Source organism: Oncorhynchus nerka, linkage group LG21, assembly GCF_034236695.1.
Source record: "Oncorhynchus nerka isolate Pitt River linkage group LG21, Oner_Uvic_2.0, whole genome shotgun sequence".
NCBI lineage: Eukaryota > Metazoa > Chordata > Actinopteri > Salmoniformes > Salmonidae > Oncorhynchus > Oncorhynchus nerka.
In genome coordinates, this window is record NC_088416.1 from 26,486,869 (window position 1) to 26,500,181 (window position 13,313).

At 44.4% G+C, this 13,313-nt stretch overlaps 1 protein-coding gene across 2 annotated transcripts in view; it reads left to right on the forward strand.

Annotated features, from left to right (window-relative positions):
- Positions 1-584: 584 nt before the first annotated feature.
- The window catches only part of LOC115104198 (BAI1-associated protein 3-like), a 30,857-nt gene continuing 18,128 nt past the window's right edge, over positions 585-13,313 (forward strand). For both annotated transcript variants that reach the window (XR_003859701.2, XM_029625472.2), the window contains exons 1-5: positions 585-734; positions 9,794-9,881; positions 11,098-11,181; positions 11,871-11,978; positions 12,808-12,867. Coding sequence is in view for 1 of the 2 variants with exons in the window: in XM_029625472.2 (XP_029481332.2) it covers positions 589-734; positions 9,794-9,881; positions 11,098-11,181; positions 11,871-11,978; positions 12,808-12,867 (486 nt within the window). In the remaining variant the exon portion in view is untranslated. The remainder of the gene's footprint in view (positions 735-9,793; positions 9,882-11,097; positions 11,182-11,870; positions 11,979-12,807; positions 12,868-13,313) is intronic.

Genomic DNA, 13,313 nt, shown 5'->3' on the forward strand with positions numbered 1-13,313 from the left:
AGGCTGGAGAGTGACTCATACTCACTGAGGTGGAACCTAACGATGGCATTGTTCTTTAGAAATCTCACATCGTATCACAGTTTAACTAGGACCCTTAAGAACAAAGTCAGGGATGAATTAGATGTCTGTGGTGATGATACTTCTATCTTAGCAGCACTTCTCTCTGCTACAGTAGATGGGGGTCGGCGGAGGAGGATTTGAGAGAGCATTGCTTTAATGAGAGTTATTGCAGGTAGGCTTGTCACAACAGTGGCCAACCAGCAAGTCTATGATGAAATCAACCAGCATACGATATCAGTCAGCCTTGGACAGAAATAGCACGTACCTTCTGCCATGGGTTGAGCATAATTGAGTTAAGAGGGTGTGATTACTGTGATTAGCCCTGTGTTTATGTAGCCAAAGGGAAGCTCCTCAAGTAGATATATCACATCTGTGGTAGATACTGTATATCCAACTATAGTTCAAATAAACACTGGGATAAACAATTACAAGGATTTTCAGACATTTACTGAACATTGTTGTACAACCTGACACATGTTTTAGGCTCATGTTCATGTGAATTATTCTCCTTGTGACCCCAGGTAGTGAATGAGCATGACGACGTTGCTGGACCTGAAGAGCAGTGTTCTGAGGCAGGTGCAGAGGAGCCAGTCTCTGAGGGGGAGGAGGGAGCCATCAGCCTCAGCAGCCAGCAGCATCCCTGTCACACACTGCCCTGACCAACTACCTCAAGGGTGAGTCTCACACACTGCCCTGACCAACTACCTCACGGGTGAGTCTCACACACTTCCCTGACCAACTACCTCACGGGTGAGTCTCACACACTGCCCTGACCAACTACCTCACGGGTGAGTCTCACACACTGCCCTGACCAGCTACCTCACGGGTGAGTCTCACACACTGGCCTGACCAGCTACCTCACGGGTGAGTCTCACACACTGCCCTGACCAGCTACCTCACGGGTGAGTCTCACACACTGCCCAAACCAGCTACCTCACGGGTGAGTCTCACACACTTCCCTGACCAACTACCTCACGGGTGAGTCTCACACACTGCCCTGACCAGCTACCTCACGGGTGAGTCTCACACACTGCCCTAACCAACTACCTCACGGGTGAGTCTCACACACTGGCCTGACCAGCTACCTCACGGGTGAGTCTCACACACTGGCCTGACCAGCTACCTCACGGGTGAGTCTCACACACTGCCCTGACCAGCTACCTCGCGGGTGAGTCTCACACACTGCCCTGACCAGCTACCTCACGGGTGAGTCTCACACACTGCCCTAACCAACTACCTCACGGGTGAGTCTCACACACTGCCCTGACCAGCTACCTCACGGGTGAGTCTCACACACTGGCCTGACCAGCTACCTCACGGGTGAGTCTCACACACTGCCCTGACCAGCTACCTCGCGGGTGAGTCTCACACACTGCCCTGACCAGCTACCTCACAGGTGAGTCTCACACACTGCCCTGACCAACTACCTCACGGGTGAGTCTCACACACTGCCCTGACCAACTACCTCACGGGTGAGTCTCACACACTGCCCAAACCAGCTACCTCACGGGTGAGTCTCACACACTGCCCTGACCAGCTACCTCACGGGTGAGTCTCACACACTGCCCTGACCAGCTACCTCACGGGTGAGTCTCACACACTGCCCTGACCAGCTACCTCACGGGTGAGTCTCACACACTGCCCTGACCAGCTACCTCACGGGTGAGTCTCACACAATGGCACACAGAATCAACAGCAGTTATAATCGCTCACATGCATGTAAACACGGATATTCACTCACACACTCATTCACTCAGGTAGTAATAATAATAATATAGCACTTTTCATTACAACATAGAATCTCAAAGCGCTTGCAAAGAAACTATTTATTAAAAATGAAAAGCGAAAGCTGTCTCTAGTCAGGCAGTTTGAAAAGGCAGTCAATCTCTGGTGTGGCTTGAGTGGAGAGAGGGATATTGATGGTTAGCCAGGGAGAAATTCAGTCTGACAGATACAGCTGCACACACACAAGCATTCAGACTGGATGAAGAAAAGGTTCCTCTGTCTCTGAGAAGAAGGCCTAGTCTGGTGCTGGGGACTATAAATATTCTGGACAAACCCAATATGTTTAATGTGTCCCTCTCATCTACTCCAGAGATGGGACCTGTTTCTAAAATGCCTCGATCAGTCTGGTCTTCCCCAAGGAGACATCAAACATCCCAAAATACCAACAGCTACATGCACAGTCAGACACTCAGCGAACGGGGAAACATTTTTTGGGGGGGGGAACAACACTTAGAAATACTTAAATGGTCTATAATTTCTCTTTAATATATAACTCTTGAACTTTTCAGAACTTTTATCGAAAAAGAACGAACCAAATGAATCCAATACGTGTCAACAGAATTTTCTTATGTTATTGATTAACACATTTATTTGATTGATTAACGCCAAACTGAGATGGTTGTGATGAGCTGTCATCCTAAGAATATTGGCAGATGAATTGTCCACAGCAGAATTGACAGGCGCAGGTGAATAAATCAATTGTTTTTCTATTCATCCTTTGGAGCGAGTCTTCTGTTTTGATTCCTCTTCAGCTGAATGTCAAAGCCATAAGTAATGGGCATGTGAACCTTGAGGTTTCTATAGCAACCCAACAACGTCTGTTTGTTACAGCCTGCTCCTAAAATATGAACAGCTAGATTGTTAATGACCGCGCCTATTTTATTTGTGAGGGAGAAAAACACCTGTGATGCTCTGAGCAGAACCTTTTGTAATTATTACTTTGATCTGTTGAATTATTAAACACTGGCTCTTTAAAAGACTTGAGGAGCTACAGCGACCCAACACTATTGATACACAGGGGAGATTGGGGTTGGTTGTCTCAGGAGTGGGTTGTCTCGGGGGTGGGTTGTCTCAGGGGTGGGTTGTCTCAGGGGTGGTTTGTCTCAGGGGTGGTTTGTCTCAGGGGTGGTTTGTCTCAGGGGTGGGTTGTCTCAGGGGTGGGTTGTCTCAGGGGTGGGTTGTCTCAGGTGGTTTGTCTCAGGGGTGGTTTGTCTCAGGGGTGGTTTGTCTCAGGGGTGGGTTGTCTCAGGGGTGGGTTGTCTCAGATGTGGGTTGTGGTTTGTCTCAGGGGTGGTTTGTGGTTTGTCTCAGGGGTGGGTTGTCTCCGGGGTGGGTTGTCTCAGAGGTGGGTTCTCTCAGGGGTGGTTTGTCTCAGGGGTGAGTTGTCTCAGGGGTTGGTTGTCTCAGGGGTGGGTTGTCTCAGGGGTGGGTTGTCTCAGGGGTGGGTTGTCTCAGGGGTGGTTTGTCTCAGGGGTGGGTTGTCTCAGGGGTGGTTTGTCTCAGGGGTGGTTTGTCTCAGGGGTGGTTTGTCTCAGGGGTTGGTTGTATCACGGGTTGGTTGTCTCAGGAGTTGATTGTATCATGAGTTGGTTGTCACAGTGCTAATTACTCCCAATTTAAATGGCTAATTACTCCCAATCTAATATTTTTAAGGGTAACGTGGGAATTTTATAAAATAACTCATCCACCCACCTGGTCAATTTATGTCAATTTATGTCAATTTATGTCAGCATAACGAAACATTGAGGTGAGGAATTTGTGTATTTTTCCTAGGTAAATCTATCGACCTACATTCGTAAAGTATTCAGACCCCTTTACTTTTTTCACATTTTGTTACATTACAGCCTAATTCTAAAATTGATTAAATAAAATGTGTTCCTCATCAATCTACACACAATATCCCATAATGACAAAGCAAAAATGTTTTTTAGACATTTTTGCTAATTTATTTTAAAAAAAAGAAAAACAGAAATACCTTATTTACATAAGTTTTCAGACCCTTTGCCATGAGACTCGAAATTGAGCTCAGGTGCATCCTGTTTCCATTGATCATCCTTGAGATGTTTCTGCAACTTGATTGGAGTCCACCTGTGGTAAATTCAATTGATTGGGCATGATTTGGAAAGGCACACACCTGTCTATATAAGGTCCCACAGTTGACAGTGCATGTCAGAGCATAAACCAAGCCATGAGGTTAAAGGAATTGTCCATAGAGGTCCGAGACAGGAATGTGTCGAGACACAGATCTGGGGAAAGGTACCAAAAAATGGCTGCAGGATTGAAGGTCCCCAAGAACAAAGCGGCCTCCGTCAATTTTAAATGGAAGAAGTTTGGAACCATCGAACTCTTCCTAGAGCTGGCCATCCGGCCAAACTGAGCAATCGGGGGAGAAAGGCCATGGTCAGGGAGGTGACCAAGAACCCGATGGTCATTCTAACAGAGCTTTAGAGTTACTCTGTGGAGATGTGAGAACCTTCCAGAAGGATAACCATCTCTGCAGCACTCCACCAATCAGGCCTTTATGGAAGAGTGGTCAGACAAGCCACTCCTCAGTAAAATGCACATGACAGCCTGCTTGGAGTTTGCCAAAAGGCACCTAAAGACTCTCAGACCATGAGAAACAAGATTCTCTGATCTGATGAAACAAAGAATGAACTCTTTGACCTGAATGCCAAGCATCATGTCTGGAAGAAACCTAGCACAATCCCTACGGTGAAGCATGGTGGTGGCAGCATCATGCTGTGGGGATGTTTTTCAGCGGAAGTGTCTGGGAGGCTAGTCAGGATCGAGGGGAAAGATAAACAGAGCAAAGTACAGAAATCCTTGATGAGAACCTGCTCCAGAGCACTCAGGACCTCAGACTGGGGCGAGGGTTCACCTTCCAACAGGACAACAACCCTGAGCACACAGCCAAGACAATGCAGGAGTGGCTTTGGGACAAGTCTCTGGATGTCTTTGAGTGGCCCAGCCAGAGCCCATGTAAATATGATATTTCATTATTTTTTTATATTTTTTATAAATTAGCAACAATTTCTAAACCTGTTTTTGCTTTGTCATTATTGGGTATTGTGTATAGATTGGTATTCTCACGGCATATAAAGCTGAATTTTGTTCGGAATATTGTTAATTCAAAGAAAGACTTTGCTATTTATAAGACTCGACTCTGTATCCTATATATCTTCATTTCCTGTTACTAAAGGAATGAGCTAGTAGCGAACAACCAAACTCGTACTGTGACATCCAACCCCGTGTTGGGGCTGAGTGTGTTTGATAGCTTAACTCCATATTGGGATAAGATTTTTTTTTAAAGCTCCCACATTTCAACCCAAGACATTGTTCTTTCTCCTAATATTCAAACAAGTCTTGTAAATGCTTCCCATCTGAAACAGTTGGGAACAGTTTGTTTATATATTATGACAATATTTTGTGATGTTTGGTCATCTGCACGTTTTTTTTTGGGGGGCTGTTCGTGCACACAAATGTCTCTCGAGGCAAGCCGAAGTCAGTAGCCTAAGTCTAAGGAGTCTAGGATTCTAGGAGTCTAAGGATTCTAGCCTAAGGATTCTTCAATGAAGTGTTTGTCATTCAATGAGCGACGACTCGTTTTCATGCAAATTGTTTCACTTGAGAAAATACTGCACCAAACGTCTTAGATCTAAAATCTCAACAAAAATAAAAAATGTATGACACATTTCATTAGTGAGTTTGAGGAAGAGTATACTGGCTATGGCATCTCAAGATGAACAAACAGTACTATTGCTACTTTTTTTTTTTCAAGCAAAGGTCTTTTATTAAGGGAGTATGCAAGCACACTCGTTTGGTTCGACCGAGGCATGCTGACACCTTAACAGTACCGGTGCTGTGAAACACGAGTAAAAAAACAAGTGTGACAATCAACCCCGGTCTCCCCTGTATCAACCCAGCTATGGGAGATGAATTGGATCAGTATCACATCAATCTGACCCATTGATTTGCACTGAAAATGTGACATTCTCCCTCCATCCATTTTGTACCTTCCTGGACTGCAACGAGAGAGATTATAATTAGACCTGGCCCCTGTGTCACCATGATGGCTCTAAACGATCACTCACTCTATCACCACTTGGAGAGAAGAAGGAGGGAGATGGAGGAAGGAGATAGAGAGAGACTTGTCTTCCTCTGCCAGGCAGGCAGCAACCATGGTCGTCGTCTCCCACTGAAGACTGCTAGAGAGAACCCTGAGTGAAGTCTGACTGAGCCGCTGGACGCTCATCATTAGGTTGCATGAAAGCCTGTTTGTGTCCATCATTAGCCATAGAGAGGGATCGAGAGAGAGCCAACACCAATGATCCACACTGGCGCTCATTCCTAAGGATGCAAATGAGGCATGGCTAAAGCACCGGTGTCCGGCCCAGTGTAGACGACCCAGGGTGTAAATTACCCAGATGGGCGTCTGACGTAACGTCAGTTCCAGGTCAGAGACAAACACACATGGGGGAAAAGATTATAAGCAGTTGTTTCTTCAGTCAGAACTAAATAATCACAATGTAGGTTCTCATCCATGGTTGGAAGGAAGCCCTTATATGTTAGTCGTGCGTAAAGAGACATCACATGTAGGAAGTCCTGTAGATCCCCAGTGAGGAAATGTACCCTGAAGAGGAGATTATTAACCAATAGACAGACATTTCCTGAGGGTGATTGTATTTTCTAATGACTTGCTCTTTTCAAAGTCCTGTCCTCACCTTAAACACGCGCCATCATTATTCAGGCATTACCGGATCATTCCCAGCTCATTGATTTGTAACACCATTAGAGGGATTTGAATTTCTTAAATCATTATCATTAATATTAAAGAATGCAGGAAAGACCGGAACACTCACACCTAGCAAACATTCTCGATGTGGTGTTTTGGGAAATACTTTCTGAATCTTTGAAGCTGCATCCCCATAACCCTCAGGATGAGTATTCATGTAAGATACATGTAAGAGAAAACATTTATTTTGTCAAATAGTTTTTCTTTTCTGTCATGTTTCAGCATATACCCAAACACAGGAAGTATTCCTCTGTATTCATCTGTATATGTTCGTCTGAGTCTGCATGTCTAGTTGCCTGTTTCAGCTCATAATTCACCTTTTAGACAGCAAAACATGAGGAAAGCTTTTGAATAAATGTTCAAAATAAAATGGAATATTAATAATAAACTGTATTGGAAGAAGCTGTTTCCTAGCAACATAAAATTGCGTGTGTGTGCGTGTGTGTGCGTGTGTGTGTGAGAGATAAATACAGAGAGAGAGCTAGAGAGAGCGAGTGAGACAGAGGGAGAGGGAGAGAGAGAGGAGGGAGACAGAGAGGGAGAGAGAAAGAGATTGACTGACTCACACAGACCCCTATAATTTGTGATTGTGGGTTTTTCTTAATCACAAATCTGCAAAGAGAACCCAGATAAAAGCGAAAGGTGGTAGACTGAACATTGAGCCAAAGTCTTGTTTTGGATACATGGTGTTAAATGTTGATAGACTCAAATAACCTATTTAATCACCACATGACTCATGATGTAACCAACCTGGTAACAAAGCAGACAAGCTTGGCATGCCTTCACAAAAATGTCAGGTTAGCTGTCAGATATGAAAGTACCTGTTTAATGGGGCTGACACGTTACAAGAATACCATTTTCCAACATAAATAAAATATCTGTACCTTGAATTCTGTCACTGTATTGAAGGAATGTTTTTCATGCTCATTAATTAGATGTCTACAGAAATGAGGTATTTTAGCTCTTTGGGGATTCTGTCAAGCTTCCATTGTAAAGACAGACGGGCATTCTCATTCCTCTGTCATCCTCGTCCTGTACTAAACGTACCCTGGCCACAAATAATCAGGGGTGTTACCAACCACCAACCAACCACCACCTCCTGCTCCCTGGAGACAGTGTCTCAGACAGGGGCGTGGAATGCAATGCATGGGGAGATCAGTGGGCGCTGTGTCGGCTGCCAGCAGACTGCCACGCACCCGCTGTGATGTGACAGGCAGCGCTAATAAAGGTGCGTGACTGAGAGGGGGCCATGTGGACAGCTCCTCTGTCCTCTCTCTGCATAATGAGACAGGGGGTCTGGGCTAGGGGGGGGGGGGGGGGGTCAGGCCTGTATTGTTACTCCTGGTGCTCTGCCATACAACTCATTCTAGAACACTCCTCTAGTCTGGGGAGGGAGGAAAAGAGGGGAGGGGGTATTCCCAAGGTGTTCAGTTGTGCCAGTGAATCCCTCCAACCACGAATGTGCCTCATCACCATGGCGACTGGGGATATGAAATTAGCAAGTGGCAGGAGTCCAGGAATTCACCAGCTCAGAGAGAGAAAAGAATCTAATGTATTTTGTATCTTCCCTGGATTAGAATAACGTAACGTTCGATGGCAGACATGGTAGGATGGCTTTGAATCTTTGTTGAACTTCATATTAAGTGTAGTGCAGTGAGATGATTCTTATTGAATCACCACAGATGGGCTGCTGTCTCACCTTCTATCCACTGTCTGTTTATACTGGTTTTAGGCTACCATAAATTCCCAGACACACACGTTATTTAAGTGATAATGCCAGAGAAGCCGTTATTTGGAGGATGTATTGGCACGGGTGTTGTTAGGCCCGAGACGAAGTTGGGGGCTGGCAAACTGTAGCAATATATCCTCCAACCACCGGCTTCGAGGGCAATATCACGTTTATACAACGGGTTCTCAACATATTCAAATAATGCTTAACATATTTTAATTAAAATGAAATTATTCATACTATTTCATCCTTCCACAAGATATAGTCCCGAAACAAATCTAGGGTTGCTGCCCAAACCGGCTGGTCGTTCGTTTTATCGGTTCGGTTGCCAGAGACGCGACCCAGTCATTCAGTATTTTTGTTCTGTATCTATGGACGTGACCCAGTCGTTCGTTCTAAATGTTCCATTGCCATACTGGCTGGCAACGTTCTTATCCCTTGCTTGCTAGCTAGCCAACTATGACTAATTTACAGTCACGTCAAACAGTGCAGACAGAATAACAATAGCAAATTGTTTATACTGTTTTCTAGTGACATTTAACAATGAGCCAATGAGGCATGATTTCGCTGGCATAGAAAATGTGCTCTCTCGTTAGGACACTGTTGTTTAGAGGAGCTAGCCAACAACACAGCTAACACAATAACTTGAAACTGAAGCTGGAAAGACTGCAAACTAGCTGCACTTAATTTAGTTTGACCTTTTTTCAATTGACATTTCTTTGTAAATATCCATAAAAAACGCTGCAAGCTTCTCTCTCTCGTCCCGACCCCTACACGTTCAGTACTATGGGACAGATGGATGAACATTGAAACAATGTTGCAAATGTTGGTTTATACAAATCTCCCGTTGAAAACTAAATGTTAGTCTAAAATAAATGTGAGATAATGTCTAGATGCTTTTTATAGTGGAGATCAAGTGTATAACTTTCCTGCCTGGGCTGATGAGACAGTGGATTGCACAGTCAGATGGAACAGAGTAAATAGGAATTTTAATGTCATAGATTTAGCGGGTGCTAATTTCTGGAATAGACATGTCTGGAATGCGCTTTTAACCAATCAGCATTCAGGATTAGACCCACCAGTTGTATAATGACAGACAATTCCCCTCAGACTTGTTGCTGCAGGAAGGAATGTTTGTCTAGTCTAGTGAAAGGACAGGGCTACTGAATCATGTATAATGTAACAGTTTGTTCATGATACTCTACTGTATGTGCTGCTGGTTGTGATTGACAGCTCAGCATTAGTTCTCCTTTAGTCTTTTGCTAAATGGAAACCAGGCATTAAGAAAGCATTTCTCTATATAGACCCTTTAAGGACAGTTTTGTTTCTATAATCTTAACAGAAAATTCATAAATCATATTTAACAGAACGTGTCAAATGAGAATTTAATAATTTAATTAAGTGTTATCCCTCTGTATGTTTTACAGGCTGTCTGAGGGGAATGGAGAGTTCTTTGTGCGTATGAATGGCATCCTCCAGAAACAAGAGAATCTGCTGCGTGCTGCCCAGGCTGAGGTAAACCCTAAACCTCCTTATGTTTATTTAAAGGGACATTGCAGTCAAAAATGCGATTTTCTTGTAATTTTTTATTTATTTTTTAAGTAGGATAATGCCCTTTTAGTTTTGGAGCTTTAAAAAACGAACAACAAAAAATGACTGGAATTTCAACCTGTTCAGGTGGGATGGAGTTTTTGGCCCACTGCATGACATCACAATCTGATCTGATTATTCTGACCAATGACCAGTCATCTTTTATTTGTATATGTATCCTCTTACTTTGAAGGGGTAGGCTCTAGAGTCTAGACAATCCTATCTGCCAGTCAGGGCTGTGCATATAAATATATTTACATTTGTGTCAACACGCCGACAAAATCAGATTGAGCAATGATAAAAAGTATATTTTGAGTTATTTTCATGTATTAACCACACACAGGGATTTTTTTAGACAGTGATGGGGAAAAAAAGACTGCATGGGGGATTTAAGCAGGAAGTTCCTTGAAATGAAAATCATTTTTTTTAAGGAGACTATAGAGGAAAGGTCTTGGGTAGTATACACATACTTTGCTCTCGCCGGTCCTCTCTGCTATGCCTATGTAACGGGGGTCAATGTGCTGCCAACAGCTTAACTTCCTCCATTGTCCGACTGCCCCACACTGGGCTCGAACCAGCAATCCTCTGTTTCGCAACACACGTGACCTCCCTCCTTAACAACGTTCCACCCGAAACGTACTGGCTGGATCCCTCGGTCGGGTACATTTCAAGCTATTTGTGGAGCTAGCTTACGGTACGTTCGTAACTCTGTGTTACACAGCGGGCTTTGGGGACAGACGGACAAGGTTGAGAAGGACGCTCGAAAGGATGGAGGCTCAGCTGTCACAAGAAGCTGCTCTCCATGGCTCTCTACCCCCTCACTTCCCACACAAGAGGAAATAGACTGGGACAGAATGGGGCACTATTAAGATGTTTATCCGAGACCACTTGTTTTCCACCCTCTTCAGCTATTAAAGTGGTGAAAGGGGAACAAAAAGAAAATCAATGATGCATTCATTGCCTCTGTCTGATTGTGTGCCGCGTTTGAAGGCGAAAGTGTTTGGTTGGCGATAACAGCTCATTGTGACTTAACCTCACAACCCTTTCCAAGCCTTATTGAAGCAGTCATGGTGATGGAGCCTGCTTAAGGGAGATTGTGTGGCTCTGAGGTTTAACGTTATCTCTCTGTGTGTCTCCGCAGTGCGAAGGGGAAGGTAACACAGCCGCACTACCAGCAGAGCACGTAGACCAGGCATTCGTTCCAGAGAGGTCCAGCAGGAGAGAGGTGAGTAGCCTGGGCTCCCTTGGGTAGAACATTAAGCTCTAGCGATGGAGGGGTATTTTACTTGTTATTGGCCTTTTCTCATATTGTAACGCGATTCGTCTTCCTCTGCCGAGGAGTATGACGGATCGGACCAATATGCAGCGTGGTACGTTGATGTTTATTAACACTGAACACAAAAAAAATAAAAATAACAAGGAGAAAGAAAGAAAACAAAACAGTTTTGTCTGGTGATGACACAGAGACAGAAAACAATCACCCACAACTAAAATGGGGAAAACAGGCTACCTAAGAATGATTCTCAATCAGAGACAACGAACGACACCTGCCTCTGATTGAGAACCATACCAGGCCAAACACATAAATACTACATAGAAAAAAGAACATAGACTACCCACCCCAACTCACGCCCTGACCAAACTAACACGTATACATAATAAAGGAACTAAGGTCAGAACATGACACATATCTAGCTCCCCAACTAGAATCTAGTGTTCTGACCCAGTTTGCCTCTATTCTCACACGGCTGTAGCTAGCTACACTGTTGCGTAAACCTCACACATGGTTAGCTACAGTAAGGTCACATCATTCTATTGACAGAGACATGTTTCCCAGCTCTTATTTAGCAGTGACCCTGCTTTAAGAAAGACAAATGGTGGTTTAAGGCATTCACTGAGGTTGTTTTCTTCCAGCTGGACCTCCTGTATGAAGAGGCTGTTTACACGGTAGTCAACAGGGTGGGCGTGCCCTCGCCAGAGTACGTCACCAATGAAGGCGACATCTTCAGTTATCTGCTGAAGGTACACACACTCCTTTGATCGGCTAAACAGCCCACCTGGCCAAACTCTCTCTCTCTCACACACACACACACACACGGCAGAGACCAACAAACACTTACTCTCATACAGATAAGCACACACACACTTATGAATGCACCCTAGTGTGCTGTAATTTACACTTCAAATACTGACCAATAAAATAGACAAGACCAGAAAGAGCCAAGTAAGCTGAAATAATTACTGCTAGAAAACCAACAGCAGAAATCAGATTGTCTTGTCATGTGACTCCTGTTGTAAACCCCTCCTCTAATCTCTGTCCTCACCAACTGATCCTAGAGGTTCAGTCTGGCGGTAGAGAGCCATGTTTGCTTTGAGACATCTGTAGGAGACTGAGAAGATGTGCTTTGGCTTAGAGCTGATTAAACATCAAAGCCCAGGCCCACTGAGTATTGATGTTCAGCTGTAATATTACATCCATTCAGACTCTGTCACTCCGAAGCTGCATCCTTGCTTCCTCTGTCACTCTCTGCTTGAGGTGGTGGACCAGGGCACATGTCCCCATGCTTTGAAGTGACCCCTGGTTCTCTTTGGCCTTTTGAAGATAGTGAGATTGAACCTGTACAGCCATCTTGGGTCGGGCTTATGAGAAAGCAAATCATTGGCAAGGGATGTAATGCTTATCACCATTGTATTATTGTTTCAAATAGTTTTAAAGTTATGCTGTGGTTTATAAAGCATGCAGGTCAAAATTCAGGCAGGAGTACAGTTGGATGTGTATTGCAAATATGCTCACAGACCTATGAGGCTCTCTTGCAAAGAGCACCCTTTTCCACTGTCGTCCCTCTCCTAGGTATTTGATATGGGTCAGGAGGAACATGACATCATTCTGCAGAGAGTCCAAGAATCCAAGGTGAGATGCTTTGTTCCACTTCCCATCTTGTCAATTTCCATCTCCTGTCTCCTCTCCTGTCACTTCCTGTATCTCCCATCCGCAGACACACGCCATGTAAGCTGTATGAACAAGATAGCACCGCTGAGTTGTCACTGTGAGGATCTTCCTGTCTGCACCATATAATGTGCCTTTCATTTGTGTTTAGCTATACACTGAGTTTACAAAACTGCTCTTTCCATGACATAGACTGACCAGGTGAATCCAGGTGAAAGCTATGATCCCTTATTGATGTCACTTGTTCAATTCAATTCAATCAGTGTAGGTGAAGGGGAGGAGACAGGTTAAAGAAGGATTTTGAAGAACTGAGAACTGAATTGTGTGTGCCATTCAGAGGGTGAGTGGGCAAGACAACATATTTAAGTGCCTTTGAACGGGGCATGGTAGTCGGTGCACCGCTGCTGGGT